The sequence below is a fragment of the Lethenteron reissneri genome, chromosome 24, assembly GCF_015708825.2.
Source record: "Lethenteron reissneri isolate LAM-NWPU_2019-01 chromosome 24, ASM1570882v1, whole genome shotgun sequence".
NCBI lineage: Eukaryota > Metazoa > Chordata > Hyperoartia > Petromyzontiformes > Petromyzontidae > Lethenteron > Lethenteron reissneri.
Genome location: NC_083802.1, coordinates 14,813,039 through 14,835,415, shown reverse-complemented (window position 1 = coordinate 14,835,415; position 22,377 = coordinate 14,813,039). Strand labels below are relative to the sequence as shown.

Sequence of the window (22,377 nt, the reverse complement as noted above, 5' to 3'; positions counted from 1 at the left end):
GTCAATTTCAAAGCCAACTAACCAATAGGGCAAACTAATGTTCAGAATGTATGACCTTGTACATACATATCAACCAGACTGGTTTTTGCATTATGTCATGTAATAGATATGTTTTTAAGAAGGTGACATTAAAACCTCGGATGAACTATAACGGGTTCACTGACCGCTCATTTTCCATGACCTATGGTGACAAATATGCCTCGTGTACGGCAGCAGCAAGGCCACCCAACACTCATCTCGCCCTGTGTGCCCTCCCCCCGTTGGTCCTCACCAGAACCTCGCTCACGCGCCCACCCCCTGCCAGGCTCGGGGAGGCCGGGTGCTTGTTGATGGATGAGCGAGGCTCGGCCCGCGTTGGGTTATCGTGCCGTGATGGCACCGGCTCAGATGTATATTCCCGGTTATCCTTGCCAAATTGCATCATCAGTGTCGGCAGCCGCACTGCTAAATACGATGCAGCCTAAAAAAAGAGCCGAGCGGCGGTCGCATGCTGGACGATGGATTTACGACGCGTGGGGCATTGCCGTAATATTTTCAACATGATTTCTAAACATATCTCTGCGGAGCCGCCCTTATTTTGTAAGTGTTTTATAAAACCCATTTCTTGGCACAGGGGTGCCTGTCTTATTTATTTAATATGCAACAGCAGCCCTGCTTAATTCTGACTCTCCTATGCCTCGTAAGGGGCTATCCCCCACCCACGCACGTGTACGTGTGCGGGCATGTTTACCCGCGCGTGCGTGTGTGCGCGCGCGTGTTTACTGAAGCCATTGCGAGATGTGTGGATTGTCTCTGGGTCATTTGTGATGCACATTGCATCAACACGGAGCATCCCTTGCATACTGATGGCGGTGGTAGGGAGAACCGCTGCAGCTTTTGCAGGGTTCCGTAATAAGTGGCCAAGGACTGGCCTGACGATAAACCATGCCATGAAGTCAATTCACAATACAATACCCTATTCTGCAATACCTATGCTGCCAATCTACAGCCTGGTTCTCCCTCCGTTCTCTCCCGCTCTCTTTTACTCTATTAAACCAAAAAACAGAGCATACTTGTACCTGTACCTAGTTATGCACTATTCCTCCAGGACCCGGTATGCGTTCTCTGAAATATTTAACGTTTTTATCTTTGTTTCGTTGTTGCTGTGCTCATGAACCACGGATCTCCCATGTAAAGTATCCAGGAAACTGGCTAAATGGGATCATCCGTGTAACAGATAAAATAAACTTAAACATAATTCACATACCAAAATAGTTTTCCATTTATTTAAAGTATAATGGCAGTCGTGTATATATTTATACTAAGGTGCATTGACTTAAATTAGCAAAACTTAGGGTAATCATGTTTTATTAACTTTGGAAGGTCTTATGGCTCGGTGGGACATCCACTTGAAAATTACTGCATGTGATTTTTTTGTTTCATTACAGAAATGTGAATTTGTAATACTGGAAGAAACCATGCCACGACACTAGGCAGTATTAAACATTTGTCACTGATTGTTTAGTCTTGTCGTGAGCTGTATTATAATTGATATTTACTCATAGTAGGGTTGGATTATCTCTTACATTACTAGGAACTTGATTAAATATTGAATTTTGTAATCTGTTCAAATAAAAAATATACTCCCTAACAGAACATTAAATAACTGCTGTGAATATACTGTTCTGCATTTATTTTCGGTACATTCGTGCCAAGTGTAACTAAAAATGAAATCGTGAAAAGTTGGGGGGCCATGCGACTTGTCGTGGATTTTCCCCCCCCCCAACATTTTTGCTGATAAACAATTACCATCCGATTAGCACGGTTAGCTACTTATGGTGTGAAAGAGGTTCAACATAGATATATAACCTGCAGTGTGGCTGGATGTCATTATATAATTCATGTGGGGCTGTATACTCATATTTGTAATTCGAAAAATATACCAAGTCAATTTTCGGCATCACCCTGAATAACGGTTTTGTGGGAGTAATTCCAGCAGTTTATTCGATGCGTAATATTTTATTTGAAAAGTGGTAAAGACGTTTGTTTGTGTTTGTTTGGGAGGAAAGGCAAACTGTAAATGGTAATTGATACCACAAATGCCTGCGAATTTAAGAAATGCCATGCTTGAAAGGGCACAATGGTTACGTTTCAATTAAATGATAAAATAAGTACTTTTTTACCCACCGTGCGATTAGACATAACGTGAAAGGTTATCTTAATGAAAAGTGTTTCCAAAACAAAGGCGTGCAGAAAGAGCAAAGCCGACTGATTTGCACTGACGTCACCAGCTTTTATAGAAAATTCTTGGCACGGTGGAAGGCGTAGAAAAATGGAATAGTAATGAACTCATTAATTAACTTCATTTCGCTATATTAATTAAAGTCATGGTCCTGATGGTCCGTGGGAACCTTGTGCGAACACCGCTTCTTTCATCGAAAACTTAAAAGAACTCTGCTCAGTGAATGGCAGAACATTTAACCGTGACTTTCAAACATCGGCTGCCATTTCTGGGATGAAATGCTATCACTCGAAAGTCATGTGAATATACGTGATTTCACGTGCTTGCATTCGAAACGCAAGTGTGCCACGAGCATTTAATGATTTTCTTAAAGTGTGGCGGTGCAACATTGTAACAAGCAGCATAATTGTGCACATCGATGTACGCATTTATTAATTTGTTAAACTTGTAGCAAGTAATATGCTGTGAATACTAAATACGAACAATTAGCATCGTGTGCCAAAAGTTGACAGCCTGCACGCTTATACAGTACATAAACATAAAGTCTGCATGCGTAGAAACTGGACAGACACAACAGTGGTTCAACACACAGCAGTACGGTAATGTAAGTTATGGAGGGATACAGAAGGGTTAAGGATATTTAACAGCTGTGCTCGCCTTGGGGTGCGTCACACCAGATTTGACAGGTTTTCATTTGGAATCTGAGCAATGGTGCGGGAAGATTGACATTTATTACATAGCAAGTAAAAATGGTGGGGCAGGTTGGCTTAAAACACAGATTCATAATACCCTTAGTGTATTGCCTGAAAGCATCTACCTACATACGGAGTGGCAGGATAGAAGAAATACAATCGCATTTGTACAATCCGGGTTGAAAACAAGCCTATACAAGCATGTAAGACTTGCTTTTTTTTTATCATCGACTGACCTATCCCTGTGTGTGCTTGTGCCAAAAATACCTGCAAAAGTATGTTCAGTGGGCAAGGAGGTTCGCTCTAATCCCACCACTCACTCGTGCTCAGAAAACTCCCTCCAGTCCGGGAACATTCCCACGCCGAGACACCTCGAGACATCTCCCGCCGTCTCGTTCAATTTCTGTTGCTCGCTCCCCCACCCCCTCCCCAACTCTGCCCGCCGTGCCGAAGAAGCGAGTTACCACTTCGTTCCATCTCTGTCATGACTCTGCCCTCTCAGGGCCGAGTACTCCAAATCAGGTGCCAGTGCCATTTCAGGATGGGTATTTTTCACGTCGTCATCAGAAACCGGACTGACACCATTAAACGCGTTCCATGTGCAGCACCTTTTTTGAAATATACGGAGCGGGCCGCACATTTTTTTGCTGATCTCTTCCAGCTTGGTGCAGTGTCAAGGGCATCGATTCCCTATTTCAGCCAAGCGCCTTCCTCTCCTGTGTATGGTAGAAACACCAGGGCACTCGGCTGTGGGCAAAGTTTTGGTTTAAACTGCCAAACGGAATGCGGTGTGGTGGCGATGGAGCTATGAAAAATGATAAATATACAGGTTATACAACGCCCACATGAATAGAGGCGATGGTAAACATGTCTTGTGTAAATAAATGAAAGCGCGCAAAGAAGCGCAGAGAGATCCACGCTTTGAATTGCGTTGAAAGGCATAAAAAGGACCACGTGAAATAGAGAACATATGCAGACTGACAATATTTAGGCTCTTAAAAAAAGTCTGTTTGCTTGGGCAGGACATGTGACGAGAAGAAATGATGGATGATGGTCAGGAATAAACATCAGGGCGAGCACCTGAGCGGGGAGATGGAGATGATATCAGCTTGTGTGCAGGTGCTATGTGGATTATTTAAGCCGCAGAGATGTGAGAGATGGCAGTTGATTGAAGAGGCCTTCACACACCAGGGGATTGAACATGGCTAATGATGATTAAATGAATGACAGTAAATGTCAGTCCATACAGTAGATGTCTGATACGTCTGTGATAGTTTGCATGTGTTATTCTTTAGCATGCATATTCCTTTTTTCTTAGGCACTGCAGTTTCTTCCCTAATGCAACATTTTTAGAAAATAGGCTGAACTTCCAATTCACTCTCCTAAAAAAAGAAACATGTTGAGAGTTTCTTTGAAATCAAATAACTTGTAAACAAATAATTACAGGATTAGACTACTGAGTGCCCAGCAGTGTGATGTAATCATTGTATTTTAGAATTCGCGCTCCGTTATGCACTTCCAACAAGGGTCAGACCTTAGAAGGGCCCTTTTAGAAAAGTTTTGTTTTTCTGTGCAGCTGACTAACATGACCTTTGTCATCCTATTCGGCATTCAGGAGATGGCACGCACCACAATGCCACAGCAACTGCCCTCCTCTCCTGAACTATTGCACAAAGTAGTCGTAGGCCTGCCATCTTTTAGGGATCACTGCCAGTTGCATGACCATGCTATCGAATTCATCATTTGAGAATCGAGGTTGTTTACGTTCAGATATTGGGAAAACGTGAAACTTGCATTTTAATTTGTGGCCTCTTATTTAACGATTTATTGCAATAATGAAACAATAATTTACAGCCTGAAATACAAGGGCGAGATGAAGGGCTCCCCCATGCTATGTCATTCATGGGGGGTTGTTCGACCATACTTCAAGCTGGCTAGTGCAGATGAGTAAAATAGAGGGGTGGGCAAGGTGAGTTCGGATATCACTTGCCATTAATGCTAGCCGTGGCAGAGAATCGGTCACTGTGTTCATAGCGCAGTGCGCTAACCACTACCTCACCAAAGGGGGGGAGGGGTGGTGGTTATTATCGTAAAGTACTTATATTTAGCAGTTATTTCGTCGCTTTCCCCACTCTGCCAATGATTTTCATTTTTAGATTGATGGTTATGACATTGGCGTGTGATGGTCTCTGCTTGTAAATGGTGATTCCATGGGGGTCTTTAATGTCCTCTTTATAGCAGAAGATGTACTTGGGAAATTCCCTACAGAACTTCCCCAGCCGGTGGCAAAGAATCGAACCGATGACCTCATGCAAGCCGGCTCACAGTGGCGAGCGTGGTGCAGGAGCTGCACGAGTGTTCTACGCTGGGCTCTTCAGTCGGCACAGGCTGTGGAAATTGCTATTGAATTCCCATTCTCTGTCCAATATGGTCAGCTCTGTTTTATCCATAATTGTGTGTAAATCGAGGTGGAACCTTTCAAAGGCATTGCCGATTTTTGTTTTCACCACAGCAGCATGGATGCGGAAGACCACATGCACGGTGTGGAGGTTATAATTCACCATTCATTGCTGCGATGCTCAGAGTCACGGTACAATGGCAGGGGGGAATTAAAAAGGTCAAAAACAATGCAAATTAACAATGCTTAGCTTTTCTGGCTGTTGCGATCAATTCGCTGTCCCCTGCATTCATGCATTACAAGTCCAAAGGAGCCATGCAGGAAGGGACTTGGCACAGCGATGAATCTGAAATGAACCACTGCGTAAGATGTTCATTAAATTTGCATTCGGTGTGCGGTGTTATTGTTCACAAAGCACTGTACCCTTGTCCAAATTGCATATCTCAGGGACGTATATATATACCTCTGGCGACCATCGTTTGACTCGGCGCAGACAATCTACGGTCTTCACGCGCGCTCGTTTACACGTCGCTCTGCCACACGGCGTTGCCGTGCGATGGCAGCCGATAGCGAATGTCGGAGACGAGTTGACGACCCCAAATTGGGCAAAGCTCCACCTGGCAGCGTAACGGATTTCATTAGCCCTTATCCTCCGCGAGAGGCCATCAGTGCTGATCTCTCTAATCGTGATAATGTCCCAGAGGGGAACGCCTGTGGACGGCGGCAACAGATTTAGCTCGCCCCGGCGTGCCGGCAGCTTCCGTGTCAGCTTGCACTGCGGCTGGACCGTTACAATCGAACCCGGAGGTTCTGAAATCACCACTCGTGCACGCATCAACGCTAACGATTCAATGTTCATTGGTGTACGGGTTGACTCGGGCGGGGGATGTGAGCGAGCGAGTGAGCGCCCGCAGTTTTTTTTTGCGTGCAAATTTTTTGGTCAGGACCTAAACTTGTAATGGTCACTGAGAGGGGATGGATTGGGAGGTTTTATGAGAGTGTAAAGGATAGGGACTGGGGGGGGGGCAGGTGTTGGGGTGAGGTCGAGGGGCGGGGGGAGTGGCGGTCAGGGTCTCGGAAAGATTGCGTGACACTTGCAAACTGGAACTCGGAAAGGATGGTGTGATATCTTGTTCAGAAAGAAAGCAGGAAGCGAGGGGAATGGGTGTGGGTGGGCAACCAAAAAAAAGTAACAACAAAACTGGAGGCTGATTGGCCAGCCCCCACTGACAGCATTGTCGTGGTGGGGCTTGGATTGGCCACTGGCTGTCCGTGGGGAGACGGGGATTATGGTCGGCGTTAAATAAGGGTCTGCATTCTGCGGGGGGAGGGGGGCAGCGACCATACAACACGGGCACGGACAGGGAGAGAGAAGCTGCGGGCAGCTTGGGCGCTGGGCGCCCCGACTCTCTCTCTGCATTGCATTGACCGTGCGGATGTCAGCAAGACAACTCGCGTGATAGAATTTCATACCGGGTGTCTTTGGCTGAGGGCGGATTTCGTGGGGGCCGGGTGTGCGTGAAACGGGTGGGTGAAACGTGTGAGGGCTTGCGCTGCTGCATCAGTTGAGAGCCCAGGGAAATTGATTAACAGATAAGCCTCCGTGCACGCGTGCGTGTGCGCATGTGTCCGAGGCTCACTTCTTTCCGCCGTGTCTACTGCGGCACTTGAAAGCAGCCCAATGCATAAGAGAAATGGTTGCAAAGGGAGCCGGGTGTAGTTAAAAGGTTAAGCTTCAGTGAAACGAGCACGGAGCAAACAGTTTTGGGGGTTTACCTTTGTCGCGCTGTACGTCATAGCCTGTGGCTGTGGCAGGAATTCACTGTAGCCGTGAGTTGACTATTAAATGTTTTAACCATTGTATCGTCTGCCTGAGAGCTGCTGCGCTGTGCAGCGTGCCGGATTGATAAGCAGGCAAGCGATCGCAGCGGGGGGCGGGTGGGGGGGTAGCGCATTAGATCCGGGGCTGGAGAAGAGCAAGGTTTTTAGGGACTCAAAGAGTAGATAGCAGAGAACGCTGTCATGCCATCAGCAAGCGAATCCGAGCGGCGTATTTCAGGGGAAAACCCGTGAGCGCTTCGATTGCGCCGACGAGCGGCGACGTGCATTTCGTTGGCGGCGCATTCGCAGATTCGTAACAGCCGGTGCGTTTTACGCAGCGCCCAATGCATGCCCAGGGTATGCCCGCTTCGCCCAAGGGAAAGTGAGAGTCAGGACCGGAGCTTTGCGGCTTCGCCGGCGGGGAGAAGCGAGCAGTGGGGTGAGGTCGCTCGGGGTGGGGAGAAGGGTGGCTCTGCTCCGGCGGTGGCTGCAAAGCTCCGTTGGGGTCCGTGGGGCGGCAGGTCGTGGTGGGGGAATGCTCGCGGGCTCGCTCGCCTGCCTCTCATTGCCGGGAGCTGGCAGGAAGGGCTTTTCGCCGACGGCTTGAACCGGTGCCGAAAAATGAAGCGGTTTCTCCTCTGCAACTCCTCCAGGACCGTACGTAATGTCTTTTTGCAAGCCTCGCACCACCGACCTCGCGTGACCCTTCATCGCCCATCTCTTTTCAGTTTAGCCAAACATGGCTCACATTCCTCGTCTCTGTTATTTTATCTGCTTCGCATACACTTAAAACAAAAATGCATGGCTTTGGAACGTGTTGAATGTGAACGGTATCGCTTTCAACAGGAGGTTAGCCTTCTGCTCCGAAAATGTTGGCGTTTGCGCAAAGTCAAGTTTAAATTTTATTGCGTTAAAATTAGACATTGTCAGTTTTCCTACAGCATGCAGCTGGCATCCCAATCTGACGTCTACATTTTCCATGCGATAGGGATTATACAGTTTAGCCTACTGTATTAAGAGATTACGGTGCCATACTGGATCGCTGCTCCGTGCAATTCATGTGGTTTTGCGTGTGAATTTTCGAGCAGTAAATTTCTGTTTTTTTGCAAGAAAAATATGTGAGACTGTAAGTGGATAACCTGGAGTAGCCCCCATATTGGCATTGTTATTTATTTATTTTAAAACAACTCTGTCATGCATAAGTGCTAAGTCTGGTGAGCAATTACGCTACAAGTATTTTATGGAGAGTAAGCATTGTGCAAAATGAATTTGACAATAATTTTTCATTTATATCCTAATGTTGTCCATCAGTGCAGTGTGGTGCAGAGAATCCTGCTATTTTCACACACTTTTGCAACGGTGAATCGGAATCTAATTGCGCTTGAGAACCTAATTGCAGCCACTTGTTCAATTAAGGCAGTTCAAGGTCCCGTGTGAAGTGACTGAGACTTATTTCAAACGCTGACACCACCAAATCAACAGGGTCTTGCCTGTCCCCTGGGGCGTAACGAGTATAGCAGATTGCGAGGTCGTGCCCCTATCAGATTACGCTAAGTCCGCCACGGAATATATATTTTCCCCTCATCTGTTTGTTCCATAGTCACAGCTACATGCCTGCATACACCAGAGCATGCAGCAGCAGCAGCAGAAGACAGTTAACCAATGCTGCCAGAATGAGCCAATTTGAAAAGGCAAAAATGAAATCCTGAAAAAGGGCTGCGGTTAGCTGTCCATCCAGCTGAGGGCGCTGTGCAGGCGAGGGTGTGGGTTGGTCGGCAGTGAAGTTCAAAGGGTGTCTTGGCTGGGTCCAGATGGTGAATGAATATAAGCCGGAATATAAATAATCTCGCGGAAGTAAACAGACAACTGACCCCATAATTATTCTGTGCTTCAGTGGAGGGTGGAGGGGGGGGCGATGACGCAGTGGTCGGCGTGACTGCGCTCTGAACCCAGGGGCCTGAGTTCGAGTCCCAGTCTTTGGTCACATTGGTTGCGAGCGATATCTGAAGCGGTCAACCCACAAGCCCCCACTGACCAGTGTTGGCGTAGAATAGTCACAAACACCCACCAAGACACAACATGGGGAGGTTTTAACCCCGCAAGAATTGTTCTTCCCCGGTCACTCGTGCCAATGATGCTGTCATAGTGATGTGGCAGAGTGGTTGCCTTCCAGCAGGAATACATAAGTTGAAACCCCATTCAGGGGTCAGCTGAGCCGATCAGCCTAACAGGGTCGTGGCAATTGGTGGGAATTAACCAAAGGGTTTGCTCTTCAGAGACCAGTCGTAATACGCAGTCTCCACCACTCGTTCTCGTTTGGGAAGAGAGATGAACAGCACCCGGTGCCATGTAACATTCGACTTGTTTTGTCTTTGACTGATCGAATTCAAAAGTTGTGATGGATTAAGGAGGTTGTTGGATCGCCAACCCCCCAGATTGAAAGGAGATGACGACATTATTGTTCCTACATCTCCACTCCATACAATCAGAAAATAGTTTAACATGTAGGCTTTCGCAACCAATATCATCCATAATAGGGTTTTTTGGGTTAGATCGCGTAAATAGCTAAATGTGTCAGTTAAAACCCGCCACCACCCGACACAGCCAACTAGTAAGGGTTGTCACGTAAACAGAACATACCAATTCGTCACTAGTACAGCACACCGGTGTGTTGGAGAGCCAAGCCATAACATTTACAAACCGAGTACAACGTTTCGCCAGTAATTACAACTAGCTTCATCAGGCGACAGCCAGATTTGTGGAGAAGTCTTACTGTTTCGTTCCTTATATAGAAAATAGCACGGAACATCCCATTGAGCGTCATTATGAAACACACCCCATTTGTAGCAACACAGCATTAAGGCATTCATCCTGGCACAGCAATTCCCAAAGAGGTAGTTTATCCTGCCGTTGTGTTTTAGCCCGATACCGCCAGCGTGCACCCCCGTCAATGCGCGGATCGCAGTATGCCTCGTGAATTCTTTATTTGTACTGCATCGTTCCTCATGAAGAACTCGTGCACGTACTCTAGTATTCATTGAGTGTGGCCCAGCCTTCTTTGTGTGTGTGTGTGTTTGCTACAGCATTGCTTTTGGAAGCCCTAGTACGACGCGGAAGGGGTCTGTTTTCAGACCGATTATTACAGACTGGAAATCTGTCTACGTTGAGCCAAAGTTTCATTTCTCTAATAACCTTATACACTTTTAAGAAGCTTAACATCATAACAGAAGCTGAGCTGAAGTACCCTTCTTAAGACTAAGCTCTTTGATGATTGCGCCCTGTCGGTTTTCTTTGGATTTCTGCCTCGAGTTTACAATAAAATGTATTATCAGGAAAACTAAACATTGGAAGCAAATGTCACTGCCATGGAAAGCAATGCAATGCTTCACGATTTGTGCTTATGGTTGTAATACTGGTGGCATGAAACTACAGCGGTGGCATTCGTTAAATTGACTCTGGCGCAGGCTGAAAAATGTGCGCCAAGTTTTATATTGTGTATTTTTTTTCTCTCGGGCTCACCGCCTCTGATTTTTTTTTTAAGAGAACGCCATGTTCATAAATAACGGTTGCTCACAGCCCAACACTGAGCATGGGCTGAACCTGCATAACACTTCGGTCAAGTCCATCCATCAGCATCCCGTCCTATTGGAGCACTACAGTTCGGAATCTGGCACCCCTAAGCTCGGTGCCACTAAATTAACCGACCGAGTGGCTTCCTGTTGTGTCTGTGTGTGTGTTCTACATTTGGCAGAAGTGCAACATAACATTTATAAACGTCAAAAAATAAAACAACGGATATATAAAATGACCCAGCATGCATCTTGATGTTTTGTCGCCGAGTGTCATGAACATTAATCTTTTGCAAACTCAGGTTATGTGTTCACGCTGCAATCGCAGCTGGATGTGCGTTGATGACTTATCAGGAGCTGTGTGGCGCTGCAGTTGATAAATTGTGAGTGCTTCTCTGCAGTAGAAATCTCAAATGCCAATGACATGCTCTCTATTGCAAAGGAATACTTGGAGCATCGTCTGGGGATTTGGATTTTGAAATTGGCAAAACAGTTGCTAAATCTTACAACGCATAGCACATGGGTTTTTGATAGTCCAATTTTCAGAAGAGGGTAATTACTAATTTCTTTGTTAATTACGTAAAAATGAATCCAGGTAAATATATGCATATTAAATATATCTATATAATCTCCATGCAAACGGGCTATCTTTATTTCCTTGTAGTTTGTGTCAACTATATATATCTTGATTTGAAGCTTTCGTGACTGCAGGATGATGAAGATTGCTTGCGTTGCAACCGAAACGTCGTGATCTATTATTTATTCTACCTACGTGACTTTACCGAAAGAACCAAAGAGTATTTTATATATATAGCTGCCTTGTGCAGCGTCTTAAGTTAAAGATAAAGGCGCAGCTCTGCGATTTTTTGCTCACTTTCTGGCGGAAGGCCCTTCACTAGACGAAGCTTTAGATTATATTTTTGGCCTAATCCACGTTGGCTGGACGTCTTGGAGTATCACGGCCAAGTTTCCTGCTGATTAACAAACTGGTGTGCCCATTTATACTTGGGGGGACTTTAAGAAATCTGGCCGTGATATTATCTGCCGCACTGGGTATTTAGCAACGGTGACCTCTGGATTGCAAGTGGGTGTCTGTCAGAGTGATGCAGTGGAAATATTTGTTCCTCATATCAAGATTGTCCTGGGTTCGACTCTTCACTCTGATGCCTTTGTGTGTCGAGTTTGAATGTTCTCCCCGTGTTCTGCATGGGTTTCCTTCAGGTGCTGCATTTTCCTCCCAAAGCTAAAAACAAATCATCTAATGTAACTGGTGCTGGCCAAACATCCCACTGCTAAAAAAAAGACCTGCAAATTACTCAATTAGGATCACACAAAGCAACATTTCTCCCCCTACTGCCAAAACTTGGCAGGACCCTTCCAAAATTAGTTGAAGCTCTGTGAGTCTTTCCTGGGTAATCAAGAGTAATATTAAATATATATATAATTTATAAGTACAGTCTGCTAATAATTATAATATGGCAGAATCCCAACTTCTTGAGATGGCCTGTATTTCGTCGCTTTATATTTTCAAAATATTATTCGTGACAAGTCTGCTGACAACCAGGGGCCAGCCTCCCGTCTGACGGTTTTATACAATGCTCACATTAGCCTGGATTCCCAACGCTGCATGACCGTACGTGGGTTTTTCCCCAGGCCGTGGAGAGCGGTGACACGCATGTAACGAATCGTCACAGTTGTGTTCCTATGCCCCGTGCTCACTCGTCATGCCTCATGTCCTCCCTAGGAGTGGAACAAGTACGACGATCGCCTTTTGCATGCCGTGGACAGCCGGGACGCCGAACGCGTGTCCTCCACTCTGCAGAAGAAGGGTGTCTCTTCCACAAAGCTCGACGCGGAGGGACAGTCGGCGTGAGTGAGCTCTGTTCCATCTCCTGGTGGTGGTCCCCTCCCAATGGCAGGGCAATCTCCCATGGCGCCCTTAATATGGCATGGCGCTGACTTTTCTGGAGCCACTAACGTTACCCTTTGGAGGGTACAACGGCGAATGAGGTCGCCAAAGTGTTTTCAGGTTGTACCGTGGCATGATGACTTGGGTGCCTTTCTATGTTTTTAGTTTGTATGTTCTTTCCCCTCTTATGCATGGGTTTTCTCCGGGTTCTCCAGTTTCCTGCCATATATAAAGAGACAAACGCACAATATCAGTGGTACTGGCGAAACATACCAATGCAGAACATTTTCCTTCCCATTGCTTTTGGCCTCCTGCGAACAACTTGGCAGGACCCTCCTGAAAAATAGCATTGAGACTCATTGTGGCTTTTCCTGGGTAAAGAACCATAATAATAATTAACTTGTTGTGTTATTTGGAACCATGTCTGAAGTTTTTCTCCAGATATGAGTTCCTAAAAAAAAGTTCCCAGTATGTTTGGACATGACACTGAATTGTCGCACTTGATACTGAACAATACGCAGTACACATCCCAAAAAACACGACGTAGAACTAAATTTCGATTTAAAGCTTTCGTGACTGCAGGGATTCATATTCTTGGTTCTTTCGGTAAAGTCACGTAGAAGGGAAATACTAAAATAATAAAAATAAAACAATAAAATTCTCACGACGTTTCGATTGCAACACAAGCAATCATCATCAGGTGTGAAAACCACAGCAAGGAAAAATTTCACATTTTTCCCCCGGCCAGTTATACAGTTTTTAAAATTGTCTTGCTGTGGTTTTTACACCTGATGACGATTGCTTGTGTTGCAATCGAAACGTCGTGAGAATTTTATTGTTTTATTTTTATTATTTTCCTTCTACGTGACTTTACCGAAAGAACCAAGAACATGACATAGAACTAGCTGTGCAGCACGGCCGCGAAAACCTACACGTGGTGCCATACAACGGGGAACTTTGAAACCCAGGAAGGAATCCACGTTTATCAGAAGGAAGTTTTAGACTTTAAATAGTACGATGGGTTAGGAAAGCTAATAAAATACTGTAACTGACTGGGGGGAAACATTTGCGCTGAAAGCCTTTCAGCTGAATAAGTTTCTAAGGCGTTGGAGCCCACTGTCTGCACATTTCCGAGAAAGAACGGCTGACGCACTGTACGTGTGCACCAGACAGATGGGATCAGGTGCTGACTGTTGATGGTGTTGATATTTGTGGTCTTTCTGGAATTTTGGGTTGCTTGAAAAAAATGGGGGGGGGGGGGGGGGCCTGAAAAATATAACCGTTCGTGAGAAAGGCCGTTTGAGCGGACTCAAACTTGGCAATAAAAACGTAATAGGTTTCTTTCTCTCCCCTCGCCGCTTAGCGTATTTTTTTTCTTTTCACATAATGGTTGCACAACCTCTCTGTGTTTCGTATCGAGGCTTTTAAACATTTTTTATAATAATCAGTGGGCATTTCATTAACTGTTTCCAGATCATAGTACAAAGGCAAATGCTGCTGCTATCCTCTGACCTGTTTTCTCTACATAAATCATCCTGAACGATTGTGCTTTGCATGCTGCTGTTTTCGAAGCATGTAAATATCCCCCCTGCCAGATTACTCATAGTGATTCTATTCATTGTCACGATGCGGGGGTTGCAATTAAATTCAATAAACGGTTCCTTTTTGTCGAATATTTACTGCCTACTTTGTAGTGTTTCACATTTTTCTATGTCTCCTTTGTACAGTCTTGTCGGCTCCATTATCCTAATTGGATGGCGTTTGCATATAAGTCGTAAATAAACCGCTCTCACGTCGCACGATAACCAAGCCATACACTGCGAGCGTAAGAATCGATTTTCAGCCGATAGATCGACAAACAGTTGTTTGTTATCATCCAAGCGACGTCCTCTGTGACCGAGCATTCTGCTGTTTACGATGTCACTTCGTTTTGGGCCCCCCCTAATAGAAGGGGCCAGACTTAGGACCAGCCCGGAGCTAAATACAGGGTTGAGAAGGCAGACGTTGTCTATCTTTAAAAGCCTGACATTTTTTTTTTAAATAGAGCAGAAGAGGGAGGAGGTAGAGCGTTTATCAGAAGCCCCCCTATAATTATCATCGTGAATATTTCATGAATGTACCTGTGGGCAAATAAACACGTATGAACTGTTATTAATGGCACTTTTACTCTAGATGCAAACGAACGTGTTTCGGAAGGCCTCGGTCATGTAAAAGTAACGCTATTAGCTGTTGGCCAGAACGACGCAACACGTGTAAGTTGGCGGTATAACGTCTGCAAGTCTGACATTTGTGTGCTTTCCTTGTGCTCCTCTCCTCGAGAACTGCAAATCCGGTGTCCCGAGTTGAAGTATATGACAGCGTTTTTGATGGTGATGGATAATGATGTTTTTTTATGTGTGTGTGCGTGCGTGTAGTTTCCACTTGGCTGCTGCGAAGGGCTATGATGAATTGCTGGATATCTTTCTGTCAAACGGGGCGGACGCTGGGGCCACTGATGGGTCTGGTGAGCTTGTGTGCAGTCCCTCTGACGGAGATGAAAATTAAAGTAGTTCACTTTGTGTAGTTTGGCAAGCTTGTAAAGATTTATTATACCAGCAAATGGAATCTTTAACGATTTCCCGTCCTTAATTCACTGTTTATGTAATCTGCTGCCCATCGATATCCTGAGTTCACTTGTTATCTGTTACAAGTTTTCAAAACAACCCACTAAAGAAAATGTGCATGGGGTTGCTCGTGGGAGAGGAAATTTTGTTTTCTTTCATTCCTTTGATACATTAACTCCGCTTCCATTAACTGTGACATGTCAGGACATTGAACAATGTTTAAGTTAATATATATGTTGGGAGCAATGTTAAAAGGTAAAGGTGCAGCCCTGCTTATGCCTTGCTCACGCCGCTGCTGGCGGAAAGGGCCTCCACTAAGAAAGAGCTCCATAGAGAGGCCCTCTCTAGGGTATCTTGGCTAACTCTTCTACACTGGCGGGATGTCTTGGAAGAGCTGGGCTTACCCACACTGCTCCAGGAGATCAAATCGAACTGACGACCTCCTCCAAGATCGCAAGCCCGATGTGCTGGCCATTAACACTATGTTTGTATCCCCCTGTGATGTTAAATATAGAATTAAAAAAATAAACAAAGGCTTCTGTTTTAAAAAATAAAATAAAGACTGAAAACAATCAACTCCAACTCTCCGCCTGTAATATGATGCGTTTATTTCCAGGTCGCACCGCATTGCATCTGGCGGCGAAAAATGGTCAAAGCCAATGCATGAGGCATCTCCTGCAGGCAAGCACCACGTGTTGCAGTTGTAAACCGCCGATGGGCGCCCAAGTCACGCGGACACGTGCACAGAATACATTTTATACCATAACACAAATAATGACCGCTCCTGCTTTAGTAGACAATATTGTGGGATTGTTTCGTGCCTCTGCGCAGATATGTTTTGTATCCGAGTGCACTGCAAGGGCACTCTGTCAAGTGCAAAGTTGATATCATGTGCAGAATACATAAGCAATCTTTCTTTGGTTGGACCAGTGTGTACTAAAATAGGTACAAAATATATTAGACTATGAACAAAAGAGCACAGCGCATTATTGAGTTTAGTTACGGTTGCCCCTTGAGATGGCCGCGTGCCATATGTGCGGTGCTTGTAAGCATACACGGCTGTGTTTTCTACATATGTATGCTATACATTTCCACGTGATAAGCCACTTCGTTGAGCTATCATTTGTGGCCAGATTACTTCTGAAAAAGAACCGTATCGCTCCGTGGGCCTTAACTGGTAAAATACAAATAGTATTCAAATATTTATCTCGTTTTTTGTATATTTCCCCCTTAAATTTAAATCTCATAAAATTAAAACATTATCAACACTCGCTCACCCTTCCACTCACCATTTCACTGACTCGCCCATCTAGTCACTGACTCTGCCACCCAGTCGCCCAACTCACCCGCTCGCCCATCTCACTTACTCAGCCCACCATCCATCCACCCCTGCCTTTGAAACCACCCCCAGTGTGGAACGCCACATACCCGCTAAAGGAGTGATCTGGCTGACACGTTCTTGATGTTTTCTGACTTATTCTTGGTTATTTTTAAAACATAATAAAATAATTAAAATGTTGTATTTTTTTTATTTTATTATTTCTCTTCTACGTGAAATAATACAAATAAAACATAATAATTATTTTATTATGTTTTATTTTTAAAACATAATAAAATAATTATTAAGTTTTATTTGTATTATTTTATTATTTCTATTCTACGTGACTTTACCGAAAGAACCAAGAAGATGAATCCCTGCAGTCACGAAAGCTTTAAATCGAAATGTAAAGTTTTCTGACTTGTTTCCACAGTACAAAAGCCCCGTAAGCATTTTGGACCAAGCCGGGCGCACAGCTCTGCACTATGCAGGTGAGCAGCAGTGAATGGGCTTGTGTCGGTTCCACCTGAAGACGGAAGCTTGTGTTGCCTCCGAAACGTCGTGATTTTTATTTTTTATTTTATTTTTTATTTTATTTTACTTCTATTAATTTTCATTTTAATTTTTTACCTACGTGACTTTACCGAAAAAACCTAAGAATATTTGTGTCGAATGCTCCGTGAGCAGTTTCCCAAAGCCCCCTCCCCCCCACAGCTTTGGCTGTGCACGGCCATTCACGTGGCGCTGTGGGCGAGCGAAACATTTCTCTTTACTTCACTCACTCAGAATAAACCCTGCTTGTTGATGCCGTGTTATCCGACTCCAGCTGGGGTTATGGAAGCAAGCCTCCTCCCAGCCCTAATCCAAAGGATTTACATTTTGGTTCGTGGCAACACCATTTCCTGGCCGCGTAGAAGCAACACTAATCCCTTTTCTCTGAAAAAGCACTGATGTTTATGGGCACAGAGGAAAAGCAATTCAATTAAAGATGCACAGATTAGCAAATTAGCAAAAGGAACCAATTTGAATGGAGATGGAAGGCGGTGGGTGGGATGTCGGTGTCAACAAAAAAAACTAACTTTCCTTTATTTTAACTTCATTACGGCCGAGCATTGAGTCGTCCGGATTGCGAGCATTTTTTTTTTAGTTGACCGCGTTCGGCTTACGTGTTTTGCGTGTCGCGTGTAGCGAGGACACGTTCACAGGCGACTGGCCGCTTTGTGCGCAATTGATTTGCGGTTGAGTTAATGGGGAGGTGGCCATGGTGGGGTACAAGCCGTAGTGGCCATTGTGCAAATTAAGAGCACAATAATCCTTCCATCCCCCCCGCCCCATGCGCACCCTCCCGCCCGTCGCCCCTCTGTTGCTCAGCGATGCCGATGAACGGCCCAATTGTTTGGGAGCTTGAACAGAGCCCGAGCGAGGGGTGTGTGGAGCGGATGAAAATAGGGAGTGTGTGTGTGTGCACCTATTCAGGAGGCCCCAAATCCATTCAGAAGCTGCAGATGGCAGCCCCTAGTTTGGCAGGAGTAGCTGCGTGGGAATTTGACTGTTCATAAGGCTTCCAGCTGCACCACTTTAATTAGCAGCGCAAAGAGCCGGACTTCACGTATTTTTTTGCCAATTTTTTTACGCCACCATTCCCTTTGACTTCCTGAGCAGCAGCATGTTTTTTTTTCATGCGATATTGCCATACTCTCATGTGTGAGTGGACAACGTACTCGAAGCTGAACTTGGTTAAAACTCTGCAATCAGTTTCGTTCACCCATGGCGCGCCGAGCAAGGATATTGTGCGATTTTTGCAATGCGCTCGTAAGATGATGGATTGGATGAAACGTGCCATTACCAATAACGCCTCTTGTTGTGCTTTTGCCTTCCCCCGTTAGCCATACATGGCGACGTTGCCTCTGTGCAGCTCCTGTGCGACTACAAGGCTCCCGTTAATTCCCAGGATGCAGTATGTTCACCGCGCGGCGCACGCTATCCACTTCGACACGTTTGCACGCGAGCTTTCGCACCTACGGAGGTTTTACGGTCGACGTCAAAGACGTGAAATATTAATGCGAATGTGTGTTGGCTTTTGCTTCACGATCGCTTCACCGTTTCCCGATTGTGGGCTGGGAATTTTATAAACTCGGGCAACGCAACGTTGACGCGTCCTGATGTGTCAGGCTATCAGGTTATCACAATTGTAATTGTAACCCTTGCGGCCTGACAGGCACACATTGACATGCATCATTGATTGTAAGGATGTATTCCATTTTAATGGCTCGTGGCTGTTGAGCAACATTGAAACAGGTTGTACGCGTAAATAATGCAAAGCTCGTAGAACGACTCGCAGATATTCAATATCAGCCTCATTAAACTGCATCCATTTCCTCTCCATGAGGCGCAAACTCGGTGCGTAACTTGCACTTTAGCGACACTGGTGAATGGACGAGGCAATCTCACGATTTATTACCCATTCTTTTGATGAATTGACACAATTCAGTGTCACCATTTGATGCTCTTATTGAGATATATATCTTGTTCGTACGATCTCATTTGTGCTTCTAATTTGTAGTCTGTACAGTCGGCCTCTTATGGTATCATCTATTCTGTACGTCTAATTTGTTACCATCTGAACACTATGTATGTTCAACTTCTTCTGCACCGTACGCAGCCAACTGTGCTAATCGGAGGTGCGGGGGGAGGACAACAAACTAAACACAAATATCAGTTGGAAAGAAATTAATTCTCAATCCAGATTGTACAGTATAGATGACACAATAGGTAATGTCATGTGCCTCGTTTGTACCCCCCCCCTCCTTTGTTCCGTCTTCCTCGTTTTATTTATTTCTCCTTTGTTCTGTCTTTCTCGCTTGTTTCTGTCCCATTTGTTCAATCTCACACGTGTATAATCCGTGCACGAAGAGCCATCCTACAAAGTAACTGGTTCTTGCGCGTGCCCGATTAACTTTTGAACTTAACAATCGATTTCGATCGACACATCTACGCGTTGTCACACTGCTTGGCGGGGCACCTTAAGGAAACCTCGGGCGTTTTTTTACTTTTTTATTCGGGCAGTTATCCAGTAAAAGATAAAAATAATAGATACACCTTATTACTTTCACAGTACATTCGTGACATTTAATTTGTTGTGAGAAAATTGACTGCATCTTTTTTTAACCGCACCTCCGATTTAGCACGGTTGGCTATGTACGGTGAGAAAGAAGTCCAACATACAATATGTACATTCCGTTGAAAGGCCTCACTGGTGGTTTACCCTCTCTGCGCCCCCCCCCCCCCCCCTAACTCTACCCTACCCTCTCGACCCCCCTGCAAAGGATGGCTGTACTCCGCTGGCGCTGGCCGCCCGCATGTGCCATCCCGAAGTGTGCAGCCACCTCATAGAGTGCGGCGCTGAGGTCAACGGACGCGACAACCACAACAAGTGCGTGGGCGGGCGGGCCTGCCTGACCTTCTTTGCCTGAAGCTTAAGAGATCTTTGTGAGAGTGACATATGAACAGATTGATAAAAAAAAAGCCCCCCTCCAGCATCGTCATTAATGCTGTCCTGTCGTCATCATCATGCTTTTTGTATTTTATTTTGGTGTTTGGTTTGTCCTTCCCCCGCATCTCCGATTAGCACGGTTGGCTACGTACGGTGCGAAAAAACAATGTACATAATCAGCAGCCATGTCCTTTGCACTGCTGGATGAAGGCCGCCTCTTCACGACGCCACCATCTTTCGTGTTCCTGCGACGATGTTGCAATGCATCTTGCTCCCGCGCATGATTGATTTCTCATTGTGCCATCTCTGCGGTGGTCATACTGCTAGGGGCATGCTGCCTGATTTGCCAGCCAATATGTTCCGAGTTTCGTCCACCGACTGCCAAGCCGCCATTCACCTTCTTGCGAACGGTCTATATGGTGACGGAACAACATTTAGCAAGCTAACGTTTTGACTTTTTACGGCTCTTCATCGGAGCAGCAGAGAGAATGCTTAGAATAAGTCGGCGCTTGAAATGTTGGCCTGTGTAATTGTTATGTTGGAAGGCAGGGATAATTATCATGGAGATTAGGTTTTATATTTTCAGTGTGATCTCACAATGTTATTATTATTGAGATCCCTGCTGCTCTACCAAATGAGCTTTATCCTCGCTGTCATAATTGGACATTTGGCTTCAATTTTGCTGTCCAAAATTCAAAACGAATTTCCTGTGCTGTAACGGATTGCCTGTGTCTTTGTGCATGACTAATTAGCACATTTTTTCTGGAGAGTGACAATGGTGGTATTTCGTAATGTGGGACGAACTTTGACACATCGGTCTGACAGGCTGAATTGGCAGCTTATTGAAGTCAATGTAATGCTGAATTTGCACTATTGAATAACCTATGCCTGGGTTATGAGGTAGTTTGTGTGCTTGTGCAATGATCTTGTATTTACGAACACGTGTGTGTGCGTACATTTGCTTTTGCATACGTGGGGAGCAATGTTGTAGGGGTGAACGCACTATGCTATGATCCCAGCGATCTGAGTTAATATCTGAGTCCTGGATCGCATCAACAGCAACTGGAATCTGAACCAGTACTGTTAGAATCTTAGCTGCACTTATCGTGTGCTCGGAAGGAATATTTTCCACCAGGCAACACACTGTGTTTATAATGTTAGTGCGCTTGGTCACTTCTGTGATTTACTCAATTGGCACGCACATTATATTTCGCGTTAATGGGTAATGCTGAGTTGTGTGCATCAATATTATTCTAAATTCATAGTCGCCACTCGGTAGGGATAACATGTTCCCTGCCCCTGTGTCTATGAACTTAAGCCGTGGTGGCGAGATGTTAACTACCTCGCCGGGTATACAGGAGTTTGTTGGTTCAATCCTGAACCTGAAACCTGTATATTCGGAGCTTTAATGTTTTCCCCTTGTTTGCGTGTAATTTTTCTCTGGTGTTTCCCTCCACGTGTAGAAACATGTGTTTAGAGTATTTGACTGCTATAAATGTCCACGTGATAAGCTACTTCGTTGAGCTATCATTTGTGGTTAAGCTGCTTTTGAAAAGAGCTATATAGCTCAGTGGGCCTTACCTGGTAAAAAAAATAGTAAGTTAGTTAATCAGTCATTATTATCATTATCCTCATTACACTGAGAGGGACGGCTTCTGTCACGTGCGCCCAGGACCCCGCTGATGGTGGCGTGCGAGCACGCGAGCTGCGACGCCGCCGAGGTGCTGCTGCGGAAGGGCGCGGACACGCGCGCCACCGACTCGCGGGGCCACGACGCGCTCCACCATGCCAAGCTGTCGGGGCACCCGGACATGCTGGCGCTGCTGCAGGGCGCCGCCGGCTTCCCCACTGTACCCGCCGCCGCACACGACCACCCCGGTGCGTCTCACAAAAGCAGGGTTCCCGATTCGGCCGGCCAAATGTTTCTCGTTCAGACCCCTTTCACCGACCGACCGACCGACACCGCACGACAAATTAAAAGTGTCGCACGCACGCAAGCGTGCCAATTATTGTTGTTGTTTCGGTTCACTGGTAAGTAATAACAACATTTTTTTGCAAACCAAATAAATGTAGCAGGTTAGAAACTATGTCGTCAAGCATCATCAGGAGAGAAAGTCAGAATAACAATCCAGGAAGTCTGCTTGAGTTTTAGTGTTCTTTTCTTCACATGTAGCATTCGTTTTTTTATTAAATGCAAAAATACTCAAGGAAAGAATTGGCCAACTATCCCAAACAGGGCTCCTCAGAATGAGTTCTTACAAACAGTGAGGCTCTCCTGAAAAATTGTTAGATTTTATTATTTTGAATAATGCATAGCTACCCCTCAAGATGGTGCCAGTTTTGGGGAGAATAA

At 45.4% G+C, this 22,377-nt stretch overlaps 1 protein-coding gene across 1 annotated transcript in view; it reads left to right on the top strand.

Annotated features, from left to right (window-relative positions):
* Positions 1-6,634: 6,634 nt before the first annotated feature.
* Positions 6,635-22,377, top strand: part of LOC133346675 (uveal autoantigen with coiled-coil domains and ankyrin repeats-like) — a 30,340-nt gene continuing 14,597 nt past the window's right edge. The window contains 8 exon segments of the mRNA XM_061558459.1: positions 6,635-7,789; positions 12,446-12,570; positions 15,025-15,113; positions 15,830-15,894; positions 16,965-17,022; positions 18,418-18,488; positions 19,858-19,964; positions 21,697-21,902. Of these exon segments, the coding sequence (XP_061414443.1) occupies positions 7,481-7,789; positions 12,446-12,570; positions 15,025-15,113; positions 15,830-15,894; positions 16,965-17,022; positions 18,418-18,488; positions 19,858-19,964; positions 21,697-21,902 (1,030 nt within the window). The 5' untranslated portion in view covers positions 6,635-7,480.